The sequence below is a fragment of the Colletes gigas genome, unplaced genomic scaffold, assembly GCF_013123115.1.
Source record: "Colletes gigas isolate AHSC1104 unplaced genomic scaffold, ASM1312311v1 Colletes_gigas_Sc00034, whole genome shotgun sequence".
Classification (NCBI taxonomy): Eukaryota; Metazoa; Arthropoda; class Insecta; order Hymenoptera; family Colletidae; genus Colletes; species Colletes gigas.
This window is the reverse complement of record NW_025106663.1, coordinates 461,283-488,057: the sequence shown is the minus strand read 5'-3', so window position 1 is coordinate 488,057 and position 26,775 is coordinate 461,283. Positions and strand designations below refer to the sequence as shown.

Below are 26,775 nucleotides of genomic sequence, written 5' to 3'. Positions count from 1 at the left end.
GTATTATTTATGAATTTTTAAGGTTTAATAACATAACTGAGACTCTTGACAACATTCAAGGATACTTGTTATAGCCATGGCATGCGTTATTAAATAGTTATTAACCAATATCGGAAGTTGGGACACTTTTTCGAATTTTTTAACCTAACGACTTAGAGATCGTTAATAATTACTTAATTACAGCGAGAATCGTCGCAAAATTGATCCTTGAATATTGCCAGGGATGTCTACTTTGTCATGTAACAGCAAAAATTATGATTTCGATTATTTTTTCCTTTCTAGAGAAGCTAGAGAAAAAGTTTATTTGATCTTTTTAAATTTAATTCTTCCTAAGATTTATATAAAACATTTTAAACAATTTTTAGACTCGATCGTATTAATAATGTGCATATGTACCTAGATACGTTTATGTTGTGCTATCTCTTATCCAGCATGGCCAGTGCTAAAGTCAATGGCTATGGAGTAAACACTAAGCAACGTAAAAAACTAATCCTTAGACATTAATATAAATTTAAACATTTGAAGGGCACCTTATTTACCTTGTCGGTGTTACACAGTTTATTTAGTTTTTGCTACGATTGATTTTACCGGAATCAGAGATTACTGCGCCTTAAACGTTTCTTCTAAATTTTTGAAAATTTATAATTGAAGCAAAATACGTGTATTAAATAGCTTTATATATCGGGGAAAAACAATTTTTAATGGAAAGTTTCCCGATATAGATCCAGTTTAAAACGACAAACACTTTGTACTACATTCCGGATGTGATATTAACCTTAATTTATGATATTTGCTCGAGAATAAAAAAACGAGTATAATGGCTAAAATAGTCGAATCGTTGAAGAGACTGAGTGTTGAGCACAGTACGCGAAAATACGACAATCGAAACGTTAAGAGAAGAAGCGAATTAATATCGTCGATAGAGGAGACAGTATCTCTCGATCACAATTACGTCCTTGCTATCTGTGGTACACAAAGGTATATCTTCGTATTATTATAAAACATTTTACGTTATATCCGTAAAGAAAAGTATACAATTCCTTAATATCTACTGTTAAAGAATTACCTAAATGATTTGAACTTTTAACATATAAAAATATCAGTGCTTTATATAAGAATTGATATTTTATAGTTGGTATTAAATAACTGAATAAACAAATTGTGAAAATATTTATTTTTTCAACTGCTTCAATTTGTACATGATAATATTTGTTTATTCAATCCAGTTTGAATTATTCTGATGCTTTATATTGTTATACTTGGATTGACATAAACTATCCAATTTACATACATTTAAAAAGTATTTTTAAAGCGTTGCATATATTGTTTCTTATGTACAGTGACCCAGAATTTAGGATTGGTACAGCTCTGAGCGATCATACATGTGTAATATATTCTGTCGGGGAAAGTTTAAGTCAAACCATTACATTAACTCATAATCAAGCACCTATTGTTGGTATTACATTTAGTCCTACTTCTAGAAACATTTTTTACACAGCAACAAGTAACGGACAGATCACAGCGTGTGATTTACGTGCCAAAGGGAAAATTATTGCAGAATTTAAAGGTACACATTTAATAAAAGATTTCAAAATATGTTGTCAAATTGATTTGCAAAGTCTACATCTGTGATCCAAGTACATAATGTGTTTAATATAGAATTGGGCAAAATGTAATCAGATTACATTTTTCCTCAACTGTAGTTTAATACACTTTTGTTGCTTACAGACTGTATGGAAGATGGAAAAATGAAACCTCTATGTAGTTTTGATGTAAGCCACGATGAAAGACTTGTAGCAGGTGGTACTGAACATATCGGAGGAGATGCATTCATTTTATTTTGGGACACACGAAATACTAACTCAAAATTGTATAATAAAAATAATCTACTTGGTGGATACTGGGAATCTCACATGGAAGATGTGACGTGTTTGGCATTTCATTCTAATAAGCAGGACATTTTAGCATCTGGTAGCACAGATGGTTTAATTAATGTCTTTGATCTTACACAGCCATCCGAAGATTGTGCACTAACTTATTCCTTAAATACCGAGTCCTCTGTAGTGAGTTGTAATTCTTAATGAAATTTTAAATGTATTGGTACTGCAAAGTAGAATAAAACTATTTTCATTGGACATACATATGTTTTATACAAAAGGATAGGATAGGATGGTTGAACGAAGATAATCTTTGGTGCACAACACACACACATTCACTACAACTGTGGAACTGTGATGGAGCAACTCCGTATACTAAATTTGAACGTAACAACTTAGCACTCTCCCAGGTTGATATATGCTAGATCAATTATCAATTTAAAATAGTTGAAAATAATTTGTAAATATAAAAACTATAAATAGATTACATAATTAAAATTATTCATTTTAGATTAATGATCCAGACAACTGTTACATTGTGAAATTTCATGCTTCGAACGCGCTCGGACAGCCATTTCTTATAGCTGGCACTAGCAGTCTTAAAGGGTAAATTGCTACATAATTTAAAAACATGGTAAAATAAAATAATAAAGCATTAAAATTGCATATATTATTAGTAGTAGGGATGTGCGAGTAGTCCGAAATTTGGGCTCGAATCATCATGAAATCAGCGAATTGAAACAGAGCTCGATACATCTCGGGTTATGTCTAAAATACGCTCTCATAATGGTCCGAGCCTGAATTTCCCGCTACACTTGTCATTTTCATATCTTATTAAAATATTGTAGGGAAAATTTAAGATGCTTGAACGTCATAAATGATCGATTAGAAGTATGTTACAACATGGTGGGGAATAAGCAATTTGTACGCGACAGTTGGCTGCATGAAAAGGTATAGTTTTAATATACATACATCTAAAGGAAAGTTAATTATTTCATAATACTCGAGTAGAAATGTTAATGTTGTGATATGATTTAACAGAGTGGTTCGTTGATAACGGTGGGCGAAAGTGGACTTATAAACATATGGAGGCAAACAGAAACATCGCCTAAACAACAAAATTCCAGCCACAAATTGGTGGCAAAGTGTGGTACTGGCAAAGGGCGTGATCGTCAACACAGGACCAAGCCATACTGAATAAAAATGATAGGATAAAAATTTGTAAATGCATAAAGAGTTTTTATAAGTTAATGTAATAAACATAAGAGAAATATCACGTAACATTAACATAATCGTACATTTCCCTCACGTTCTTCTTTATTACAATAACGGTTGTATGTACATTTATAATAAATAGATATTATTTCTTTATGTGGCTAATGATTTAACAGCGATTTATGTGTCAATTAAAAAATGCAGCAAAACATGTGTATATAAATGCTAAGGAATGTAAATCACATACCAGTGTGTGTGTGTGTTAATACACACACGTGCGCGCGCGCACACTTATGTATGTATGTATACATATATATATATATATATATGAGATTTTCAAGAGGAAGAAAAATATTATAAATATTTGTTTACTCTTGCCGAGTAACAAATTAACTGCAATAAATCGCCTTACAGAAAAATTATTTCGCTTTGCAATGTAAGGATTTATTAAAATAGGAGTGTACGATTTGCATTTGTCATAAAATAGACATATTTAGTGTATTGTGAATAAATGGTAATCTTGATAAAGTAATCAAGCAAATAACACGATTATAACAATTAATATTAGCGTGACCGATATAACGGCCAGCAGCTTAAAAGTGTTCCAACTCTAAGAGAATTAATGTTGATGCATCGAGCGAGCGCGTCTTAAAACAGATACGCGTTCACTTATTTAGATATTATAATTTTACATTAACGTTTTCAAAGACGATCGCAGTAGCGAGTATCACAATGATAACAGTAGATATAGTTTTAGAGTAAAATAGTAGGTACAGAGTAAACGTACAAAAATACTTCCCATGAGCATCAGGGACGTAAAGATTCGCTAAAACGTGGAAAACCGCGTTACTAAGAATTCTTTATGTCCTTTCTTAAACTTATGCTGTCGTGTGACATCAAACGTCTTGGATGCCACGAGACGCATGTAGGCCGCCGCACTACTCTTTAGTTGTTATTCCAATTTGATTCTTCGCGTTACCCTGAAGATGGTGTGCGACTTCATTATACAAAGAAAATCTTTAATAACAACGAACTTTAATTGTATCGACATAGTGGAACGTTCTTAATACATACAAAGAATACATTCTTTAATATTTATATATATATATATATATATATATAAGTATTTAAATATCTATCTGGAATGACTTTTTGGAATTACGCTTTAGTGTTAAAACTTACTTTGCACATATGTTTCATGTTTCCCTTATAATGAGCATTATGATATTAAGAACAGTTTAATTTATATTAAGTGTTCTTGAAATGAAGTCGAACACTCATCCATGAAGGCTACTAACAGGTTAATATAATATTATTTATGAGCTGATATATGCTCGGCATTGTTAGTAATAGACTTGTAAGAACTCATTAGTTATGTTTTTTTTTTTTCACACTTTACATATCTTATGGAAATACTTTTTAGAACTATTGTCACCACGATTGATTGAGACGAGCTGATAATGTTAATTATGTTTTCTTACGAGGATAAATTAATTAGTCACATGTTTTATCATTCTGCCTCGACGACGCTGTCCTTTATTCGATCATATTGCACGCTACAGCATCTTGTGAGGCAAACACATGAGACCTCTCTGTGTGTGTATGTGTGTGTCAAAATAAAAAATTCTGATTTTATTAAATTTTATTAATTTTTGTCTTAGCAATGATTAAATGAAGTAACGGAATTAACATTTTACACGTGCAGTATGATCATAGTTTGTGTAATACTTTCTCTGAAACAAGTTCCTGTTCCACAAACATTCGAAAGCTTTGTTCATTGAAAAAGCCTCGCATAAATAAAATACTTTAGACAATCGCGAAATATTACTGATCTTACATAATGCAATAAATAAAATAACTTGTAGATAATTTAAAAAGAAAAAGAAAAAAATGATTGCAGAGTAATAATAATGGCAGTGAAAAATCTCGAAGCAAAATATCGAATATGAAACATTACTTGAATGGTTGTTTATTCAACTGAAATTAGCGACAGTAAACGACTGTTTTTGTTAAAGGAATGATACTATGATACTAGAAAATCAACTTCGATCTGTGGCTTGGCACACATAATAGCGATTCATCATTATTGTTAATAATAGGTCATACCCGTCGTTTTAGCACGTATTAAAATACTTTTAATGTTATTGTATAAGAATAGCTACCGCGGTTACTCATGCATTCATACAAATACGTGCATACACACCTACAAGTGCATACATGTACATTCTTGGTAAAATGAAGTTGTACACATACGCGTATATTCATTATTATTTTCATTCATATGCACGTATATTCTTTCGCACGTTTGCATTCACATACGTACGTGTGACATCATACATATGCCATGAAAAAGTATATATACACATTTATGTATATGAATTCCTAATATAATGTATTTCTCTATCTTGCATTTTTTAGCAAGCAGCAACAGATTTGCTTAAAAGATTCGTCTAAAATCATGTCTCTAAAACTGTCAGTCAGCTTAATAACATAACGAGCAAGAATTCAACAAGATCGATTGATCCTCTCCCACCAAGCCCGGCCTTTTAATACTTTTTTTTTTTTTCACAAACATTTCTGAGCACTAACCATTATCTTTTTTTAGTCCACATATTTTATATGTATTCTTTTTACGATAGATTTCATGAGATTTTACGTAAAATTATATTATTGCCCTCAATAGCAGTTAAAAAGTAACATTATTCTTTGTCGATTTATCGAGAATAATATATACGTTTTTATTGACAGTAACGCCATCATTACGGACACGTTAAATGCATCACTTGTGTACGTATATCATGTTGCATTCCGATATACAACACGATTAAAATTGTTAGCAGGTAAGGATAGAGAAAAATGGAAAAGAAATGGAAAAAGAATGGAAGGGAGGGGGAGGATTGTCTATAAACTGAAAACGCGAGCAGAGAAAAATTGAAAGTAACAGTAGAATAGAAGATGTTAGAAATAATAAACTCAGCGTTATTACCGAGAAAATGTTGAAAGTCAAAATGACTTTACACGGCTTCTAGGTTGAGCATCTTTTGATTGATTTCGGGAAGGAGTTAGCGTGGATGTCGGAGTAGCTTCGCCAGTTGCAGGACGAGAGGATCGAGAATGCTTTCGACCAAAACGAAAGAGTCGTCAGAAAAAAATTACCTCCTCTTCCAAAGGTTGTTGCTGTTCAGTTCGTTGGTGTTGTTGATGGGAATACTCCGGGGGAGATCGTGTAATTCGCAATGAGCGGTTCGAGGAATGAATTTGACTTGTACTAGCATGACTGTTGCCCAATTCCGGTGAAGAGTATGCAGAACCAGTCACAATTGCTGGACTGCTTCCAGTCCGCGAGTGTCGGTCTGGACTATTGTTACTCGTGCCTCCACTCCTATTATTTGTACAATATAAAAATGATTTTAAACGAATGACCAACGTACATTATTTATACTGTTGTTTGTACCTAGTATTATTGTTGCTTCCGCTAGCAAGTTTTAAAGGCAGCTGCTGTTTCACTGGAAGATTACTTTGCACTTTCTGCTGATTAGTAGCGCTAATTAAATTTAATGGTATTCGCTTAGCATCCGGTTGTGATTTTCGTGACTGCACTGTGTCAGTTCCTTGAGTCATATGGGATAAATGTATAGTTGCAGAACCAGGCGCGGACCCTGTAACTAATGTCATTCCTTGACGCTCTAATGCCTCAAGTCGTCGATATAATTGATCTCGTTGCTGTGTTACGTCTCGCTGTTCAGCTGCCAATTGTTCCCGTTGCCTTGCCAAATCGGCTCGCTCTTCCTCGAGTTGCTTTTGCTCTTGCTGAGACGCTGCTCGAAACGCTGCTTTCTCACGACTTAATTGATCTTGTAAATTACGTAACTCTTCTAATTGGCGATTCGGATTCGGTCTATTATTCGATTTACCCATACTTCCTTCTTTACACGCAGCTAACTGAGCCTGTAAGCTATCGATTGTCGTCATTTGATTACTAATTATACAGAACAGCGTATAAACGTGATGAGACAAACGAATCGCTGCCCACTGTTGATCTTTGTTCGTCTCTGAATCTTGGCTTGCTTTTTCATCTGGACTCTCTTTCATAAATTCACCGACTTTTGGTAGAGAAATTACGGAATGAATCGCAGCAGAATCTCGTAACGGATATTTTTCCTAAAAAAAGAAACTTAATCAGTACAGCGATGCACAGTTAACTATACTTAGATTTGGGACCCAACGGCGAAAGTTACACGTGCAGAGCTTGTTTTTAACTAAAGACAAATTTATGTATTTACTTTGTTATGATCAAAACCCGCAAATGTTTCAGCTCTTCGTGGAACACAAAGAGCAGGCGGCACATAGGCCTCGCTATATCGTTCACCTGCAGAACTTAAACTTCTTGACAGAGTAGCACCACCTGCACCAAAAGACAACGAACTAGCAAGTTTTGTTGCTTCCTGAACAGTTACAACCACCTATAATGACAAATGTTTCTCTTAATTTCTATCCTGTTTGTAGAATCATAAAAATATAATAATAATAAAAATTGTAACCTCCTGCCATAACTGCGTGGTATCAGTTCCTTCACTGTGAACCAGTCTAGTATAATCTGGAATTTCTTTCTCAATTTTTTCTATTCTTTCAGTCTCACTACATTCATTTCCACTCCAAATGTTTGCTGCATGTAAAAGTTGCATTTGTAGATTGATTTTTTCTTCAAGCAAGAGTGCTTGTTCAGTATCCTTCTTTCGTAGTTCAGCTAATTGTGATAATGAAGAACAACAATTATTGATAATGTAGTTAAGCTTTAATGAAACTGTACGATTAACAATAAAATACTATGCGTACCAACTATTTTCAGGATATGTGATTCTTTAGTTTTAACCAGACGTTGTTTTTCCTCGGCAGAAAGGAGCGATATAGAAGACGAACGTGTATCTCTCAATTCATTACTACTATTATTTTCAGTTAGTGCGTCAGTTTCATTATCAGGTTCTTGTGGGCAAGCTTCCACAGCTGATCTAATTGCTTGAATCCACAAGTGTTTATCTTTGGGTTTCTGAATTTTCAACTCAAACATTTCAGGTTCAGCTGGATTGCTACTTATTAAATAGATTCCTCTAGACTCTTGACCCGCTTTTTCACGTACTAGTAACTTTTGTAGTGATACTATACCAGCCTTATTGTCAGGTACAAAAAATGCATACTTCTGATCCCTTTCGGCCAAGAAAAATAATATGTCAGAAAGAACAACTACTACAATGGCAGTCATTTTTCCACGACCTTGCATTAAGTATGCAGTACCTTCAAATTTCAAAATTCTATTAGACTCCATAATATATGACTTTCTGAATTTCTCACCACGATATGTTGCAACAGATTTTGCATCAATCCTAAATAAAGATAAGAAGATCGATTGCAAGTAATGTTAATTAAAGACAGATCAAAAATATCGTTTTCTTACTTGTTATAGATCTCTAGTTTTCTAGCCTCTCTTTCTTTGACAGCTACACAAGCGTCCACATCTGCTAATATGTCTTTTACAAGAACTAAAGCTTTACGTAAATCTTCACCTTCCTCTTGTACAATACCCGTTTTTATAAGTGGTTCGACCAACAATGGATACTTTGTTAAACGCTGGGTGACAAACAGGATGCACTCAGGAATTCCTTTCTTCTTTAGCAAAGGATGCGACTATGTAGACAAAGATACAAATAATTGAAAAAGAAAATGTTAAATTCCGCAATGAGGATTATTCATAGTTTCTAATACCATACTGTATTATATTATAATTACCTGGCATTGACGCACGAACGATGCAAATTTAGGCTCATGACGCAAATGGTATTTGTAAGCTTCAACAGCGTCCCTGTGACGACTACAGAATTCTCCATAGGCACTCTTCATACGTTGCGCATTTTCACTAGAGAACTGATCAACGAGTATATCAGCAATCGTAGGAACAACGTGGTTTGAGTTCTGTCGTTTGCGTAATTTTTGCAAAAATCGTAAATGAATATCGATGAGATCGCGTAATCGTGGAAACATGCGTTCTACATCCCGCTGGCTCAAACGAACGTGACGTCGAATGCCTTCCGCAAAAATTCTTTCCATAGCTAGAAGTACTAAACAATGATGCTTTTCCGTAAGAACAAATTCGTAAATATGTTCTTGTCTTTTTACTTTCCGCTCGCAATTATCAACAAGTCGTAGAGCAACGCTATGCCCAATGACAGCACTCCAAGAATCAGGTTCTTCTTTAGCTAGGCCCAATTCAGGATCTAAACCTTCAAGATCGGCAACAGTAAACTGATGAGCATCATCTCCAAAATCGAATTCCTCCCAACCACTAAAACATTTCGTTAAATTATTTAATCAATCATTTACAGAAGTATTAATGGCGCTTCACATAATAGAATTTAATTGAAAAATGTTAATTAAATTGCGCACAAACCTGGACATATCACGATGTTGTCCGTCCCCATCTTTTTCTTCATTTATTGTTTGGCTGAAAGGAAAATATAATTTTATACGTTAGAATATTTATTCTTTTTCTTTATAAGAACAATATTATATTTTGCTGAAATAAACAATATTAAAACTGGTTTTACCTTTGGTATTTTAATGCATTTTTTTCAAATATTATAACATATTAATTACTCGAACGAGAATAACAAATTACAGCATTTTTACTATTATTTTTAATATTACCTCCTATATAAATGTAATCTGTAAAGCAGCACCTAGGTTTTATTTTGTGAGGGTATGTATGTGCGCGTAAAGATGTATAATACGTAATTTTGTACATATGTCCTGTATAAACCAATCACGCTTACGTCTACGAAACAATATGAGTTATTGGAACGATAATAACTGCTTCGTCGAAGTATTGCCAAGTTTAAAGACGACAGTAATGTTAAACTACAAATAGGATCTTTAGACATTACTATAAACGGGACTTAAAACGAATAAGAGGATCATTGATGATAGATGTATGTTCAAGAAAAATATTCATATTCAGGTCGGGTAGGGGCTATCCCGAATGCAATATAAAAGTTCCAAACCATTAAATACTTATTCAACAGAATAATACACTTATATTAGAATGTATATGAAGAAATCAAGACCCACAATTTGTTAAAATACTTAAAAAAAAGTAGATGACTAATATATTTTTTTCCAACCCGACCCAATATCTCCGGCAAAATGATATTTTACATGAATGAAAAATGCTGAGAATGAGCTGAGAAATACATTTAGAAACATATAAGAGATTATAAATAGAACTACAATTTTAAATATGCGGGAATATTAAAAAAAGAAGATAATAGAGAAATCCAATCATTTGGAAACACGAAATGCTTATGACATTCATTCTAGATAATGCTCGATGAAGTAAATGCTTAGCTGTTGAATAACTGTGAGCTTATGGTCTATAATTTTCGTGTGAAATTACAACGAGGTGTGTACACAAAATGTATCATTGAATGAACATAAATTATAGAAGCAAGCATATCAGAAGCATAGGCAGGGGTAAGGTGATGTCTCTTCCAATACAACACAAGGAGACAATTCAATCGCCTTTTGAACAATGTGTGCGAGAAAAGAATCGAAGAACGATAGACGCGAATCATCCTACTACAGTGTAGGATTAATACACGAACAGAAACGTACGAACGCTTCGACAGAATAGGAGGAACACATCAGATATCTGAGACTTACTTGACTCCGAGCTTAGTAGCAACTCGCCGCCAAGGGCTGTAGCTTGTCACGGTTTTCTTGCTGTTAATTTCCCTTTAATCGCCGAACAATCGATCGGTTTGACGTAGTTGCACGAGAGGGAATGCACGGGGGAAGGAAAAAGCACACACTGCATTAGGGCAACTTCATTTTGCCTTTTGTTTCCCCTCCTTCTTCATTTTTCTTATTCTATCATGTTTTCAACTTTTACGTATAAATTGTTTAATACACACCTCTTTATATGTAAATATTATCTTTTGGGAAGAATATTATAGCCTTTGCCACGATATACATATTGTAATAGCATAAAGTATGAATCGTTTGTATATTGTCTTTGGTTAAATAACTTGATAAACCATTATTATCAACTTAAAATAGCTGTTACTTTTTGTTAATATCTCTGCTATAATTTACGTTAAATTTATATAAGCATTATTAGAATGTTTAAAGAAGTTTGGGCGTGGTATTTTGTATGTTAACCAACATGTATATGCAAAAGTTTTTATTAGTGATGTTAGAGACGCGAGGATAAACACGCTAAAGCTTGCCATACTATCGGCTAAACTGCAAAATTAATTAGAAATAATAAGCTTTTGAGCCAGCCAAAGCTTTTGAATAATAAGCAAATATACAATACCCCTTCTAACTAGTCATCTTTCGTACTATATATAAAAATTCAGTAAAATCTCTTAGAATAAAACATAAAATGTAATCATCTTGATTGCTAAATACATATAAGTATTGATGTATTGGATCATTTTTCGATAATTGACTATATTGTATTATCAATAAACAAATAATGATAAATGATTGTGTTCATTATATCGGATGACATATTTTTACAGAAAATCTAATAAGCAATAGAAAAAAAAATATATGTATAAAAGAATTTAAATTCCTTGCTAAACTTAAACGTGTGTACGTATTATCTAACTTATACATTACTTATATTGCAAATAAGAGAAGTTTATTAGAAACTCCGAGTTTAGACCTAGCCATGCCAATTGCGTGCGAATCTTGAACCACAGATACGTAGATCCAATGCACAAAATCTATTATTTTTGTAGTACAAGTTATTTACCTTCCGCTGCCAGATGAACTTGCTAGAGGCAATGACGCGGTAGAACCTCTTTTAACATTAGAGCTATTCGAAATGGTAGATATGTTCGATGCAGGTTTGGTGGCAGCTTTGCTAGAATGATGTTTTGATTTAATACATTCTAGCACTAGTTGATCCTTACACCCTTGACTTTGATGTACAGATACTCCACAATCTGGCACAACAAAAGTATTATATTTACAACTAATTTACAAAGTATTTACAAACAGAATAGTATATTAATTGTTTCTTACTGTCGCAATGTAGAAGTGGCTTATTTGTTGATTGTTTCATACAAACATCACATAATAAACTTCCCTGAGATCCTGCCATTATTGTCGCCCATAAATGTTGCTGTAGACTAGTTTTTTTACCACTTTTATCCTACAACGCCATTACAATTTTTTAAATTACTTGTAATATATTTAACGTATTTAAAACATCTGCATTTCAATATTTGACTACCTTTTTTTTACGAAAGAAAATGGAAGCCCCCCGTTTTCTTGTAGTTTTTTCTGAATGATGATCGCCGTACACTGTTCCACTGAAAATTGCAATTATATATTTTAATCATTATATAATTACAAATCCCATCAAAATTTATAATATGAAAATTATCACAGCAGCAAAAGTCTACAAGCGTTGCTATGGTGTTTTTGCATAAAGTGATTGAAGTATATCTAAATTATAACTAAATACATGTATAACTAAGCATTTCATGAAGAAATATAATACACACAGAAGAATTTAAATAGTATTTCTGTATTATTTCTTAGTAATTATGCTGATACAAACCAGCCACTTTCCTTTGTATGTAGAATGTTAGTAGAATATTTTGTACATAAATAAAAATATAAAATACTTACTCAGTCAGGAATTCATCAAGGGATATTTGAGCATTTGGAGTGCCTTCCCTATCTTCGTGGAATTCATGGCTGTTTGTTGGATGAAGGTCCTCGGTTTCAGTCTCGCTTCCACTACCCTTTTCATTTCGGCTGTACCATGCAGGATGGTAGGAAATTGTCAAGTACAAACACAAAGTATGCGACTATTGTGTAAAAGATATTGCAAATCAGATATTCTCGCGTAGTATACCACCGAGAAATAAAAGCGCCATAAAGATAAAAAGATATAAGTCGATCAGAATATAAGAAAAACCATTAAACGAGTAAGGTCTACATTAAGATTGAAACAAAAATGATTATCAAATATACTAGATGTAAAAAAAAAACCTTTTCCACAACTTTAAAATGTAGATAGTATAAATATAAATTAGCGCTTTGATTCTTGTATAAATATACTTTAATTTTTAAAAATTGAAAATGAAGTAATTTCAAATATAGTAATAGATGGTGCAATCATGCTTAAATAGTTTTATCTACATGATACAAGTTGGTGCAAGCATTCTTAGATGTATGCATATTTCTAAATCTGTTTTGAATATATTCATAAGTCATGCATTTATGATTTTTAAGTACAAATTAAAAAATTAATATTCAAATACAATATGTACATGAAATATGTGCATTGCCTTGCATATTACTTGTACCAGGGTGGTCCATACATCAAACAATTAATTATTATTTGTTGTTACTATAATTGTATTTGAATTTCAATAAAAAAAAATCAAAGTTTTATAGATCACCCTAGTATATAATAAAATATAAAGATCGCAGGCTAGATCATAATAGTTACAATATTGTTTTGTATATTACAAATAATATCAAATTTTAATATAAGTTACATAAAATAAATGTAAAAATAAAATTAATTTGAAAATTTCATAGAACAGACAATTAAAGGAAATCATATATGCACTGCTCTTTCATTGATTATTGATCTAGCTTTACGATCTAAAATTATATTTAATTAACTTACACTGTAAGCGATGGTGTTGTCCTGGTTACAGACTCTGCTAGATGAGCATTAACTTGCGGTGTAACAATTGAAGGCGTAGAAATAGATTTCTGGAGAGGTAAACGAGAACCTGTGACACCAGGCATTAAACCACTATTTTCCGCTAATCTTTGACTACCTTTGAATCGTTTTGAGACTATCTTCTGATATTCACTCTGTTACAGAAAAATGTTCAATGTATTTCATTACAAACAAAACATTTTAAAGAGTTTGTTGATGTAAACTTCTTTTAAATTACCTGTTCTAGATCAGCTTCATTGAGCGAGTGAGTGCTTGCTTGCGATCTGCATGCGCGACTACCAACTCCTACAGGTCTGGTACATGGTTTTCCATGTAATTCTATTTCCATTTCACTGTCTAGGCTACTTAAACTAATACTGCGCTGTCGCTGAAATTGTAACAAATAATCATTGAATATTTTAATAACAAAAGAGTATGAAAAGCATTGGTGAAACAAAATGAAAAAAGCAATAAAGCAATCGTCGTGTCCATCCAAAAAATGCATAACAAATAATGTATTTCTTCAAAAATGTATCAGACAATATTAACCATATTTTGTGCTTGCAGATGATTTTGCCCAGAATATCTGCGGCGCCCACATCGAGTATCTTCCAAATCAGTCCAACTGCGTCTCCTGTCTATACCCTGTGCATTCTGTGAACGAGGACCTACTGATGGAAAATGTGTAGGGGAACTATTGGTAGAGCAGTTAGCAAGGAGATCTGGATCAGATCCTGTATCATTATTACTCGAGCGTGGTGCAATCTCAGATGAAATTAAAGGACACAGAGAAGGACACGATGAAGTTAAACGTTGCGGTACATCATTGTGGGATGCATGATGATTATATCCCCAGTTGTTCAGCGTCAAATCTCTCATACGTTGAATGCAATCATGGATTTCATGCAAATGTTGTAAGTTGTCCTCTGCAAGGAGGTGAACCAATTGTTAACCACAGAAGCACAAAATTTAGCATAAACTGGAATTAAGTTCAATACAATACAATGCATCACAGTAAACGGATAAAAAATCAAGGAAATTTACCCAGAACAGGATAGTTCTTAGCAAGACTAGGCGAATGAGGTGTGACACTAATAATTGGCACCAATGGATTAGGCTGAGTTTGAATGTTAGAGCCGAGTGTAAGCAATGGGTGGTGCTGCTGGTCATCAGTCCCTTCAGACATAGTGATAGCCGTTTTCTCTGTATTGTCTTTGGTGTAGTTGGACTCAGCAATTATATTTCCATGTAGACTTAGACTACCAAGATCTCCATTAATGAGAGGTATACGATCGCAGTCAGAATGCGATGATCCCAAATAATCAGTTATTACATCTTCTTCGCTATCCTCCCCACTGTTTGGACACTCATCTATAAATACATTAAAAATAAATCAATTATAACTATATAATAATGATACAATGAAACTAAATTCGTAATTTTAGAACACTTAGTGGTCAATTTGAACAATGATCATTAAAACTAAAAAATTATATGAGACAAAAATAAATTACTCAAAAAGCAAGAAAAAGATTATAAAATAGCCTAATTATTCCAGAAAAAGGATAAAACTCGCGTGCGACAAGGAATGTCGCATTTTATAAACTATATCGAGATATGAGAAAACCGATATCGAAATGTCCTCGTGCCTATTGACTGCAAAGGGAACAAACAGAATCTGCTCCCGACAATCGCAACAGCCTCCCGCTTTCATGTTACAGTAATGTATAAAGACGTATTCAGCGAAAATCAGGGCAAAATATTCCATAGCACGTATCTGCACAGTTCATCTTGCAATATACAAGCGTTAACATAAAACAAATGTTTTCGGTATTTTTATCAATGAGAAAAGGAGAAATTAGAAACGGTAATTTTATCTTGCCGCGTTAATACTGGTCAGGGATAATTCAAGGCCGTCTGTCGGTTCTTGCGAATTTGGGCGTAAGGATATCCGACTTGAATCGATCTAACGTTAGCTGACGTTGGATAAGAATAAGATGGGTTTTTATAAATTTGATCACCTTGATTAATTAAGCAAACTTCCTGTTATACTTAATGGAACAGTTACACGGTCAATTCACCGAGCAAAGAGAGTTATACACACGCCAATAAACTGATACAAAAACACCAAGGTTTTAACGATTACTGTCGATGGAGATGTTCTATCAACAATCATATTCTATTTTACCTACACGATGACTCGACGAGCCCTTTATTGTCATCCTCGTATTAAGAATAAGTATATATGTTCAAGTCGTGCCAAGTACTTTTCCAGGAAGCAGGGGATAGACACACTGTTGCTTTTCCCCGTAGCTCCCGAGCGCGAATTGATCCGTTGGTCCGCGCGTGCCACCCCACCTTCGTGCACCCCCGATCCTTAACCGACCTCCAACCTTCAATCTAATACCTTTACTACTACCCTTTTTGGTAAATTCATCTCTTGGTTCTGCGTTCGTAAGTTCTACTCTTGTGATAGTGTTCTTTTCGGCAATTTATTAAATTCTATTTTTACGGAGTTTATATTAATCGATTATTAACATCGTAATTTTATCAGAACTTAATCCCATTTTTTTTAAGATCATTCTTTAAAACTGATACAAACATTATATTTTTACTAAATTTAATGCATTAAGAAATAATAAAAATTGCAATAAAAAAATATTATGTAGTTATATTGTAATTTTTATATTTACTTTTTCCTTTTCATATATTTTTATTTCTATTATATAATAAATAACTATTAATCTGTAATATATTTGTTTTAATATTTATTTACCATGGTTTCATAATAATGCATTACTACTCTACATAAATTTCATATTTTTTAAATAACTTTATTGTATTACTTTTAATACCTAAGAGTATTGATAAAATGTATAATTTTAGAAAAATTGATGTACTGGTTTTATTAATTTTATATTCATGACAACACCGCGTCCATTGAAGTATGTAATCTCAATATATATTCCATGAATATACCAAAGGGAAAGAAGTTTTCTTCCGTTAAGAAGAAAAAAAGTAAGAAGAAAGAGAAAATGAATATACTATGCAACTTTTTAAGAAATTATGCAAATCAACGAGGTTACAAAATATCTACATATGTTATACTATTAATACTATTATACTTAATGTTATTGATATTATTTATATATTGATGCATTGAAAGTTACTAAGAATTGCTTGTAAATTCAAAAACCTTCATGTATACGAATTGGAAAATCAAATACTACTATTTTGTACAGAATATTGAATACATTGATATATACATAGAGAATGTACAATCATTCAATTTACTTTAAATTATATTTTCATTACCAACGTGTATATAATTCATTCAATATAAACTCTACATACCCATTATGTAAATAATAATAAAACAACAAACACACATATTTTTAACGTAGATTACTAAGCAATTTTTGGCACTTATAGAAACGTTTATTTCCATTAAGTAGTAATGCTTTAATAGGGCTCAAATACAACAAATTACATATGCAACATAAAGGTGTGTGAAAAATAGGATGTTAATAAATTAAATATAGACAGGATATTAACTCTAAAGGATATTATGTTCCTTTTTAAACATTTTATTGTGTACAGTAAAGATATCAATTAATGTATATAATATCAACAGATAAAGAGTAGTCAGTAAAATGGTCTTTGTGTTAGTAATAACTTACCAGACGAAAACGGAGCCAGTATTTCCTGCCGTTTCTCCATCTTTTTTGTTTTATTTCCGACGGTTGAAGAAATATTTAATTTTCCCAAGAGCGGAAACTGAAACATTTACAAACATTCCAAATAACACTAAATTACATTGCCCATTTCGAAAACATTTCACGAAATCTCAAAAAACTGGACAAATTTAATGTAGAAAAATTAGAAAAAAAATTACTAACCAAGAAACATGTAACACAAATAATATATTTAAAATTCACAGTTAGAAAGAAAAATATCGAATGTGGGTGAAGTACTTTATAATTTTGATCGAGGCAACGAACACATTTTCTTGCCAAAGGAAGCCTTATTGACAGGTAAACGCACGAATTGATTACTGCGATTATTAAAAGTTATTACTCGACGTCGAAGAAGATACGTACCTAAAGCGTAATAATTTCTATGAATCCATTAATATTACACGTGGTTTATTATATTTAGCTCCTTCATGAGGAAACAAAATGTTGTATCTACCAATCTGTATCATGCAGTCAAGGCACGTCCACCATTTTGTACTAGCCCAGTGCTGCCCAACATAAGCTTCGGAGCTTACCGAACTTCCCCCACTTTGACATCGTTACTACGATACAAGAACGCTAATTGATGCCGCGTAATGTCTATGGATAAAGAGCATAAAGAACTCCATCCGTCGACATTACTGTATAACCGAAGAAATAGTAAAGTTCTTAAACTTTCTCCGTTCAAAACGCCCTGAATGGATCAGTGATTTTGTTACGACAATCTTACTATTTTAACAACTTTTCATAATACCCCTAGATCAAACTAATAATTCTGTTTATTAAGTAGCTAAATGTACACAATCGTGCTTAATAAATATTTATTATTAAATAAAAACGGATAAGTTATAATAAAAATATGTAAATAAGTTTCCAGATTACTTCAGCAATCCACAAGGCGCGAATCCCCTTTAGATTCAAAATTTCCCTATTGTAACACGCAACTGGTAATATTTGACGAACTTAAAAGAAAATATAGCTTAGATACCAATAAACTGAATGTAAACATTTACACTTAATCTATCTGTATCTAAGCTGTTGGTATATACCCTACATTGTATCATAATATTACTATTTCATACTTTTATCCATAATTTTTTAACAAAGCTCTAAACGTCATGTGTTTAAATACAATTTTAAATCCTTATCAGTATGTAATTCTTACCTTTAAAATAATTTAAATAATAAATTTTGCATAATATGCATTGTTTTAAATTACGCTGGTGGGTTTTTTTTTGTTAAGAATAGTAAGGGTATTAAAGTAACTTTAAATTTAAACATTTGCCCGTACTGAAAAGATCTGGTAAAAAAACTAGTGAACATCGAAATGCATCAGTGTCAATACGAAGAACTGTCAAAACTTCGAAAATGATGATGTTTTTTAACGAGTTTATGTATAATTAAAAAGAATAACTGTAATTGAAAGATATAATCAATGAGATAAATATTTTTTGAATGAGAAAAATTGCATTTCAATATCATTCATTATTGTTTGCTTAAATTTTGAAACAATTTAGATAACCTGAAAATACATTACAATTTCGAATATAAATTGTAGCTTTCTACGTTACTGTATTTTACTGTGTCTTATTTTATACTTTAATGATATTACATCCGCGGTATTATGAAGTTATACAATGGAGGTTTCGGAGACAACAAACCTTATTAAAGATTTCGATTTAACCCTACAACCTCGTATTTTTCCACGATATAAAACTTGGCTTCCTCTTGCTACACAACAGGTAATTATCTATGTAAAATTGTTATTGTATGCTTAATTTAAACATAGTTGCATTTAAGTATATACAGTACAAATTTACAGTAGTTATCAGTGATGATGTTATGTTCAAACTTTTAAAAATGGAACAAATTGTTAAGCTAAACTTTTAAATGACAATACATATTCATGTAATTTTGCAAAATAATAATACTACTTATACATTTAATTATATTTTATGTATATACTAATTAATTTGACGGTGTACATCATTTTCAGTTGAGGCTTAGAAATCTCATACAAGTAATAGGATACAATTTAAAGTCAAATGGAACTAATGACATTTCTTGGTTTTATTATACTCTACATAGAACATGTATGTCTTCTCCTATATACACAAGTGAAACAATTGATAATGCAAATCCAAGGTGGTCAAGTCTTGAAGTACCAACTATACATGCTACCGGTTATTCTACTGCCAGTGGTGAGCTTTACAATCTGTTAGAACCTTCAAAGAAACTGAAGACTTTCCAATTGAGTTATTATTCATTACTTCATTGAAATTTATATTATAAATAATATGTATTTTTTTAACAGAGGTTATCATAAGGCTATGGAAAAGGATGGTTATAGATAATACAATGACTGATGTAACTGTATTTACATGGGGCATATCTTTTACTGGCTTAGCATACATGGGCCCAAAACTACCAAATACCTTAGAAACTGTGCTAAAAGAGAATTCTCTAATCTTTCAATTTCATGCTGGTTTTTTTACACCACTGTATTGTTTTATCGAAACCCCTGAATTAAAAAGATATCTACATATCAAAATCAACACGTCTGAAATAAAAGATAGTTACACTGTGAGTAAACTAAGCAGCTTAAAAATTAAAATGGAGGCATTGATGCACCAAACAGTATTAGTGCAAAGACTTCGGATACGAATAGCTTCTGGGGATAACTTTCATACTCCGAAGTACTTTCAATCTTCATTAAATAGATTATTTCAGCCTCATAAAGTAAATAAGGAAAAGAAAGCCGAGATAATAAAAATACGTAAGGAATTAGAAATGGCTAGATTTAGAACAAAATTATTGGAACAAGAAAGAACAAGGAAAATAGGTGAATTAAGAGTGCTAACTCAGTTGCATTCTAATATCATGGAAGAAAATCAAGATTATGGTATCGATTACTATATAATATTATTTATTAATTTTTCAAATTCAAGTAAAACGATTCTAAATTACAAATTTGTGTCTGTTACAGGTTTGAATTTGATGGAAATGTTTAGAGAACTTAGTAGAGATATAGAAAGATTACACGAATGGCGACAAAATCAAACAGATACGAGAGAAACATATTTTCAATTGAGTAATCAACTTGCTCATAGAAGGAGACAATTAATTTCGGAACTAAGTTTAATTTATCCTATTACCCAGGTATGTATGCAACACTTGACACAAGAATATATTTTTCTAAACATAATACGTCTAACCCTCTTTTTAAATAATGGAAGCGTAAAATATATTAATATTTTTATTATACAGAATGGAAATGGAAAATTTCGAATACATAATGTACATCTACCTGATAGCGAAGATTTAGAATTGTCAAATGATACTGAAGTAGCTGTAGCATTGGGATTTGTTGCACATACCACACAAATGATTGCTAATTTCCTTAATATACCCACTAGATATCCTATTATACATTATGGATCACGTAGTAAAGTTATAGATCATATCAAAGAAAATCTACCTGACAATGAGAGGCAGTAAGCATTTTATTTTTATCTAAAAATCTTCGTTTAAGTGACATAAATAATATACCTTATAAAATTTATCATATTTTTAGATTTCCATTATTTGCTCGTAAGGATAAACTACACTTTCGATATGCTGTTTATCTATTGAATAAAAATATAGCTCAATTAAGGTGGTACTGTGGCCTTCCAACAACAGATTTAAGGGCAACTCTTTCAAATCTCGCTACTTTGATAAATATTAGACCAAATCCATCACAGTATGTAATTAAGCTTCTGTTTTAATTAAACATCAATTTACGAAATATTTTATAATCGTAAAATTGTTTTACTTTATAGTTTGGACAATTCAAAACGAACATATTCTATTTCATCCCTGGATATCGAAGTTGGAAATGGTAAACAAAATATACCACTAACTCCCCCGATACAAAAAATAATTTTTGAAAAATGTCATCGAGCTTCGCGATCTATGAACCAATTGAAGAGTATAAAATCTTCTCTTGGTTCTTCTTTGGATCAAGGTTTAGATAAACCTGTACAGCCCCTTGTTTTAGGCAGTCAATCAAAACGAATTTGCAAATCGGAAGACAGTGCCATTGACAATAAAACGTTGGTACTAGCAAAAGATAGATCGAGTAATAGCAGCAGCGAAACCTTAAATAACGCTATTCTAAGTAATATCAGTGATAAGAATGTCGAACTCAGCACTAAAGTAAATAATGAAATTGTAATAGAAAGTAATATTGAAATTATGGTACCTACATCTGTTTCTACATCGATTAACGCTATAGACAATTTGGAAGGTACGGCGAGCATAAGAGACAGAAGCTCAAATTCTATAAGTAGTTGTGAAATGGCACTTACTAATAGTCAAAATGGAGACGATAATTCAAACGATAATAATACAATTAAAAAAGACGAAACTGAAGAATTTATTTCAATCACCAATGAAATATTAAAAAATGTCAATGATGTTATAGATAATGCTTTAAAAAACGGAAAACATAGTGAAGATTATAATTCAGAGAATGAAGTTCCACAAGATTGTGATAATTCTAGAATGGCAGATAGCGAAAGAAATTATAATATTCATGAGCGTAGTGCAGGTGCTATTGAAACGTCAGCATACAATAAAGAACATTTAGCTACATCATGCTTATCATTAGACGATATAATGTTATGCACTTATGAAGACACTAAAAAGAAACAAAGGACAAGTTCTATTTGTAGTTACCCAGAAGAATATCCTTCATCAAAGAATACTGTATCACAAAAACAATACAACTTAGAATCAAAGTAAGTTTTTACTAGAAAAAAAAAATTAATTCTTGCTATATCTACAACACATAAAAATGGTAAAGAAATTCTTTTTTTTTACCATAGGAAAGATAGGATAGACACTTTGTACTCTAAAAATTGGTGCCATAATGATGGAAAAAGAGAACCATTGGTAAGTTTGCATGTAAATTTTTATCGAAATATTATTTTCTCTTACTAATATAATATTATTTTCATTATTTTAGTTGGAAACAGAATTAGTACAAACAGCACAAAAATCAGACTGTTATTTGTACGATGAAACAAACAAATGTGACTTTGAGACATCAAGTGACTACATTGACATTATTAAGCGTAGTTCAGAAAATGTGTATGCACGCACTGAAGCTTTAGCTAATAAGAAAACCAGTTTTAAAGTAATGAAACCACGTCTGTAAAATTTACATTCTAAAATATAACACAACACTGTTATTGCTCTAATAGTTAATATCTAAATGTACCAGATCCTAGTAAAATTCGATGCACAACTTGCATAGAAAAATTAGAATTGATATCTACTACTTAATTACATGAAAATCTGAAACAAAAAGAGTTTCATGCATTTTTCCTCAATTATCGAAATACGAAACTCTGCATTTATCTACTAAATACCTTGTTTAGAATTTACTAAAAACTAAAAGGAAAAAAACATTTAAAAAAAATAGATGAATTATATTTGTTATGTTTTTAATATCTATTATAGGTTTATGTTGTATTTTATTAGTTTTAAAACTGAAAATTCCGAAATGCAACACGATAGACGTATGTTTCTAGTACTATTGTATTATCCATATGTAATGCATTTAGATATTCATGTATGTACATACATACATACATAAGTGTTCTCAGTATTGTGAACATTGACTTCGACTTACTGCTGATAGGCGTAATTTTGTGACGGATCAGTTATTTAGTTCCTTTGTTAATTTGTTTAAGTTAGAATAATTGAATTGTTTTATTTACAATTTCCTGTTGGATTCTAATAATATTTAAACATATTTTAATGTACTTTGATAATAATTATATTCAGTAATATTTGGTTAATAATTGTAGCAGAGAATTTGGATTTTTAAATACAATTTCCATATTTTTGTAGATAAAAATACTATTATCCATGCAAACTACATATGAGAGGACCAATCAAAGTATTAAAATAATTATTGCTTGACAATGTAATTTCTGTACTAAATTTGTGCAACTTTCGTAACAAAATATTACAGTGTAAAGAAAACAGAAAAGTATGAGATATCTTTTTATGATGAAATACAAAATGTACAATGTTTAAATAACATGATATCGTATTTTATAATGTATTTATTGTATCAGTGTAAGTATCTACTTTTTACTGTGTTATCAAATATTTTCTATAATGCGATTACTTATTATAGTTAAGTATGTTATGTTAGTAACTTCATATACAATAATTACTCTAAGATAAATTATAAACCTATGTACGTAAGAAGTACGTATTTTTATTCAATTTGTTAATAGTTAAATAGTATGTATATACCTGATATATGTCGCATTATAGAAATGCCTATAAAGTATAGAAATATTATCGTCATTGTAACTATTAAAATCTTTTCATTTTGATCGCATTACTGAGGGTAATTAATAGAATTTAAGATATTTTCAACATTCTAGTATTTTAAAAAACTATACAATGTAGTATTTTATTTATAACAATGCAAACAAAAATATGTTACTATTTCTTATGAAACCTATGGCAATAATTTATTAAACTTACTATATGATTTCACTGTTATATTTATATACAAAAATAAATGTCAAATGGCCATTGAGTATATATCCAAAATAAAATAATGTAAGTTTGCATACATAAAAATATTCATTCAGGAATCTTATGTACCGTTTTATCAGATAATATTTTTATTGTATTGGCGGTACCTTTGCAAAAATCATCGCCTAAATCATCCGACGAACGACGTTCAGAAAAACAGACTTGCGAGATATCTCGTCCGGGGTGTTGTATGAATCATATTACATCACGGGATTTTTCGTCCATGGTTACAAAACTATTAATACCAGTCAGTTTTGCGCTTACATCCCACAAGCGCAGTGCTACATCAGGGTCTAGTACTTTTTTTGAAAAATACTGTTTACAATCACGATATATATTGCCGCTCTCATTAGATAAGGAAGGCTCAATCGCACAGTATAACACAGTTTGTGCACCCTGTGAAAAATTATGAATACAAATATAATGAAAGTATTAATTAAAAAAGTATGTACAATATATAGAGATATTTATTACCTGATTTGCAGTACGTAAAAACAGTAAAGCTACAGGTGAAAACATTATGTAATGAAACCAACTTCTTTTAACGTTTCTGAACAGTCCTGTGTAAGTGAATCCAGGACAAACCATGTAAACATTAACACCGCTATTCTCAGTTCGTTTTGCAAGTTCAATACCAAAATAGGTATTTGCTAACTTTGAATTACAATAGGCAGGATTCATACGTCCTTTAATTGTCACCTCTTTCTCACCATTTAAGTTTGAGAAATCTATTACACCGAATTCAAAGAGCTTAGACGTCACGATCACAACCCTATCATAAATAAATTACAATAAATAAATAATAAATTTTATTCATGCTTTTTATGTTTTATAACGCACCTGCTCGGTGCATTTTGTTTCAAATGTTCTAAAAGTAAATTCGTAAGCAGAAAATGACCTAAATGATTCACACCAAAATGAATTGAAAATCCATCTTCTGTTAAAGCATGTTCTTTAGCAGGTACGTATACTCCAGCATTATTAATTAATACATGAATTTGAGTAAAATTTCTTGTCACTTCTGTAACAAATTCTCTGATTGATGAGAATGATGCTAAATTTAATTGCATTGGGACCTGTGAAGACAACGAGGTACACATACAATAGTATATATCACTAATATATAATAAAAAAGAAAGAAGTTATAAAATTATGTTCACCAGTTCTCCAGTAAATATTTGAGAGCGTATATCAGATATAGCTTTGCGAGCATTTTGTAAATTTCTACAAGCCACGATAACCGTAGCTTTTCTTTTTGCCAATTCTTTCACTGTTTCTTTACCAATACCTGAATTTGCACCAGTCACGATAAATACCCGACCTTGCAAACTGTCCATATTCTTATATCTTCCCCAAGTACGTTCGCGACATTTTCGTAGTAAACCAATAAATAATACTATTGGTAAAATTAAGTAACACCATGATGATACCATACTTAAACGTTAGTAACAAAGATACTAGACTGATCCCCGGGTACACCGGGGACACCTAACTCCGCTACCTCGCACTATGCCGGATCACGCACAAATGAGCTCGTCACCAGCTCGTGAAGTTTCGGGGAATCGACAAAGACAGACTGATGCTCGCCCTCTTTCTCGATTCTCCGAAGCTGCCCGAAGTGAGCGCGGTCGCACTTCGGACCGTCTCGTCACAGTCGAGAGAGAAAGATTCACATTTGCCTTCTCACTCTTGAACTGAAATTCGATTAATCGACTTCACGTCAACGATATATGATTTCGAATCTCAATTGCTCAGGCATTTTTATTTTCTGACCTATGTAAGACCTTTGGTCAGTAACTATGCCATGCGTACTCTTCGGATATTTAAATAAAAAAATGCTTACACAGGATGAGCTAATTGAAATGGAAATAGTTACAATGCATATTTATATGTATTCTAATATTTCTTTTATGAACGAATGAATTGCGAAACTTTGAGTATTGTTTCGTTTTCTAAATTAGTCTTACTTAAGATACACTTTAATATATGTATATACTTTACAAATTATATTCCGATACAAGAGCGACTATTATAACATATTAGTACCATAATAATAACATTTATTATGAGAAGCTGCATTAGACACTAAAAAGCTCAGGTTTCCCATTCCTATCTAGATAGTTACAATCTTAACGTAGATAATGAACACAAAAATGTTTGTCATTGTTTTAATCAAATAGAATATACATTAATTTTGAATAATTATTAAATTGTTCAGTTTAAATAGAATGAACCTTAATATATGATGGTATATTAACCCTTTGGTAAGCGCACCTGATGGCGTTGATGTTATGAAATTTTAACTTTTGGTACAAATAGATAGAAAAACATTCAAATGAGGAATAGAAAAAGGTCCGAAGTCGATCCGATCACTGTACACTGGCACGCTTGCCAGAAGGTTAATATATTAATATAACATAGTCTAAGATACTATGTACATTCAAATACATTTATATATAATTTATACATCCATCCACACACAATAATTTTTTTTTAAACGATGCATTTACAGTGATACTTGAGACAGAAATTTAATATAGTGCTTATTCTTTTCAAACTTTGTATCACATAATTCGTTTTCTCTTTCAATTTTGAGTGTAAA

General features: G+C 31.7%; 5 protein-coding genes across 10 annotated transcripts in view; 2 read left to right on the top strand and 3 right to left on the bottom strand.

Moving 5' to 3' along the window:
* LOC122402287 overlaps positions 1–26,775 on the bottom strand; it is a 684,713-nt gene that overhangs the window by 513,044 nt on the left and 144,894 nt on the right. The window lies entirely within an intron of this gene.
* On the top strand, positions 427–6,048 carry LOC122402298 (WD repeat-containing protein 89). Of its 3 annotated transcripts, none has more exons than XM_043404970.1 (8): positions 449–478; positions 723–978; positions 1,341–1,567; positions 1,729–2,063; positions 2,159–2,287; positions 2,389–2,483; positions 2,726–2,828; positions 2,919–6,048. In XM_043404970.1, the coding sequence occupies exons 2-8, from the start codon at positions 818–820 to the stop codon at positions 3,072–3,074; spliced, it is 1,206 nt and encodes a 401-aa protein (XP_043260905.1). In that variant the 5' UTR covers positions 449–478; positions 723–817; the 3' UTR covers positions 3,075–6,048. The 3 variants fall into 3 exon arrangements, with proteins under 3 accessions (XP_043260904.1, XP_043260905.1, XP_043260906.1); XM_043404971.1 differs by having other exon boundaries at positions 454–542; XM_043404969.1 differs by having other exon boundaries at positions 427–978.
* On the bottom strand, positions 6,155–18,067 carry LOC122402281 (rho guanine nucleotide exchange factor 28). Of its 3 annotated transcripts, XM_043404930.1 has the most exons (19): positions 17,937–18,067; positions 17,517–17,613; positions 14,881–15,207; positions 14,386–14,762; positions 14,075–14,224; positions 13,798–13,991; positions 12,786–12,914; positions 12,385–12,463; positions 12,174–12,303; positions 11,902–12,094; positions 10,803–10,874; positions 9,535–9,588; positions 8,877–9,429; positions 8,545–8,774; positions 7,929–8,473; positions 7,634–7,839; positions 7,376–7,555; positions 6,547–7,253; positions 6,155–6,474 (listed from the first exon to the last, which is right to left on the bottom strand). In XM_043404930.1, the coding sequence occupies exons 2-19, from the start codon at positions 17,554–17,556 to the stop codon at positions 6,234–6,236; spliced, it is 4,407 nt and encodes a 1,468-aa protein (XP_043260865.1). In that variant the 5' UTR covers positions 17,557–17,613; positions 17,937–18,067; the 3' UTR covers positions 6,155–6,233. The 3 variants fall into 3 exon arrangements, with proteins under 3 accessions (XP_043260865.1, XP_043260866.1, XP_043260867.1); XM_043404931.1 differs by lacking the exon at positions 10,803–10,874; XM_043404932.1 differs by lacking the exons at positions 17,517–17,613; positions 17,937–18,067 and adding an exon at positions 16,029–16,159.
* Positions 18,918–23,056, top strand: LOC122402284 (UV radiation resistance-associated protein). The gene is made up of 9 exons (XM_043404936.1): positions 18,918–19,312; positions 19,567–19,771; positions 19,885–20,472; positions 20,557–20,729; positions 20,838–21,064; positions 21,145–21,312; positions 21,392–22,351; positions 22,439–22,505; positions 22,579–23,056. Exons 1-9 carry the CDS (start codon positions 19,208–19,210, stop codon positions 22,768–22,770), a joined length of 2,685 nt encoding a protein of 894 aa, XP_043260871.1. The 5' UTR covers positions 18,918–19,207; the 3' UTR covers positions 22,771–23,056.
* LOC122402303 (retinol dehydrogenase 12-like) lies at positions 23,126–25,791 on the bottom strand. 2 transcript variants are annotated; one of them, XR_006259508.1, is made up of 5 exons: positions 25,334–25,791; positions 25,014–25,249; positions 24,648–24,945; positions 24,281–24,569; positions 23,126–23,351 (listed from the first exon to the last, which is right to left on the bottom strand). XR_006259508.1 is itself a non-coding variant. In XM_043404987.1 (4 exons), the coding sequence occupies exons 1-4, from the start codon at positions 25,604–25,606 to the stop codon at positions 24,369–24,371; spliced, it is 1,008 nt and encodes a 335-aa protein (XP_043260922.1). In that variant the 5' UTR covers positions 25,607–25,790; the 3' UTR covers positions 23,980–24,368. The 2 variants fall into 2 exon arrangements, 1 of the variants encoding a protein (XP_043260922.1); XM_043404987.1 differs by lacking the exon at positions 23,126–23,351 and having other exon boundaries at positions 23,980–24,569; positions 25,334–25,790.

What these genes read in the sequence shown, in the direction of transcription:
- LOC122402284 (XM_043404936.1), top strand. Translation starts at nt 19,208, where the DNA reads ATGGAGGTTTCGGAGACAACAAACCTTATTAAAGATTTCGATTTAACC. An exon ending in TAATTTATCCTATTACCCAG is followed by an intron (nt 20,730 to 20,837) that starts GTATGTATGCAA and finishes TTTATTATACAG; the next exon opens with AATGGAAATGGAAAATTTCG. An exon ending in ATGGAAAAAGAGAACCATTG is followed by an intron (nt 22,506 to 22,578) that starts GTAAGTTTGCAT and finishes TCATTATTTTAG; the next exon opens with TTGGAAACAGAATTAGTACA.
- LOC122402298 (XM_043404969.1), top strand. Translation starts at nt 818, where the DNA reads ATGGCTAAAATAGTCGAATCGTTGAAGAGACTGAGTGTTGAGCACAGT. An exon ending in ACAACTTAGCACTCTCCCAG is followed by an intron (nt 2,288 to 2,388) that starts GTTGATATATGC and finishes TATTCATTTTAG; the next exon opens with ATTAATGATCCAGACAACTG. An exon ending in ACAGTTGGCTGCATGAAAAG is followed by an intron (nt 2,829 to 2,918) that starts GTATAGTTTTAA and finishes ATGATTTAACAG; the next exon opens with AGTGGTTCGTTGATAACGGT.
- LOC122402303 (XM_043404987.1), bottom strand. Translation starts at nt 25,606, where the DNA reads ATGGTATCATCATGGTGTTACTTAATTTTACCAATAGTATTATTTATT. An exon ending in AAACAAAATGCACCGAGCAG is followed by an intron (nt 24,946 to 25,013) that starts GTGCGTTATAAA and finishes TATTTATGATAG; the next exon opens with GGTTGTGATCGTGACGTCTA. An exon ending in TTTTACGTACTGCAAATCAG is followed by an intron (nt 24,570 to 24,647) that starts GTAATAAATATC and finishes AATTTTTCACAG; the next exon opens with GGTGCACAAACTGTGTTATA.
- LOC122402281 (XM_043404930.1), bottom strand. Translation starts at nt 17,556, where the DNA reads ATGGAGAAACGGCAGGAAATACTGGCTCCGTTTTCGTCTG. An exon ending in CAACATCGTGATATGTCCAG is followed by an intron (nt 9,430 to 9,534) that starts GTTTGTGCGCAA and finishes GAAATGTTTTAG; the next exon opens with TGGTTGGGAGGAATTCGATT. An exon ending in CGTTCGTGCGTCAATGCCAG is followed by an intron (nt 8,775 to 8,876) that starts GTAATTATAATA and finishes TTGTCTACATAG; the next exon opens with TCGCATCCTTTGCTAAAGAA.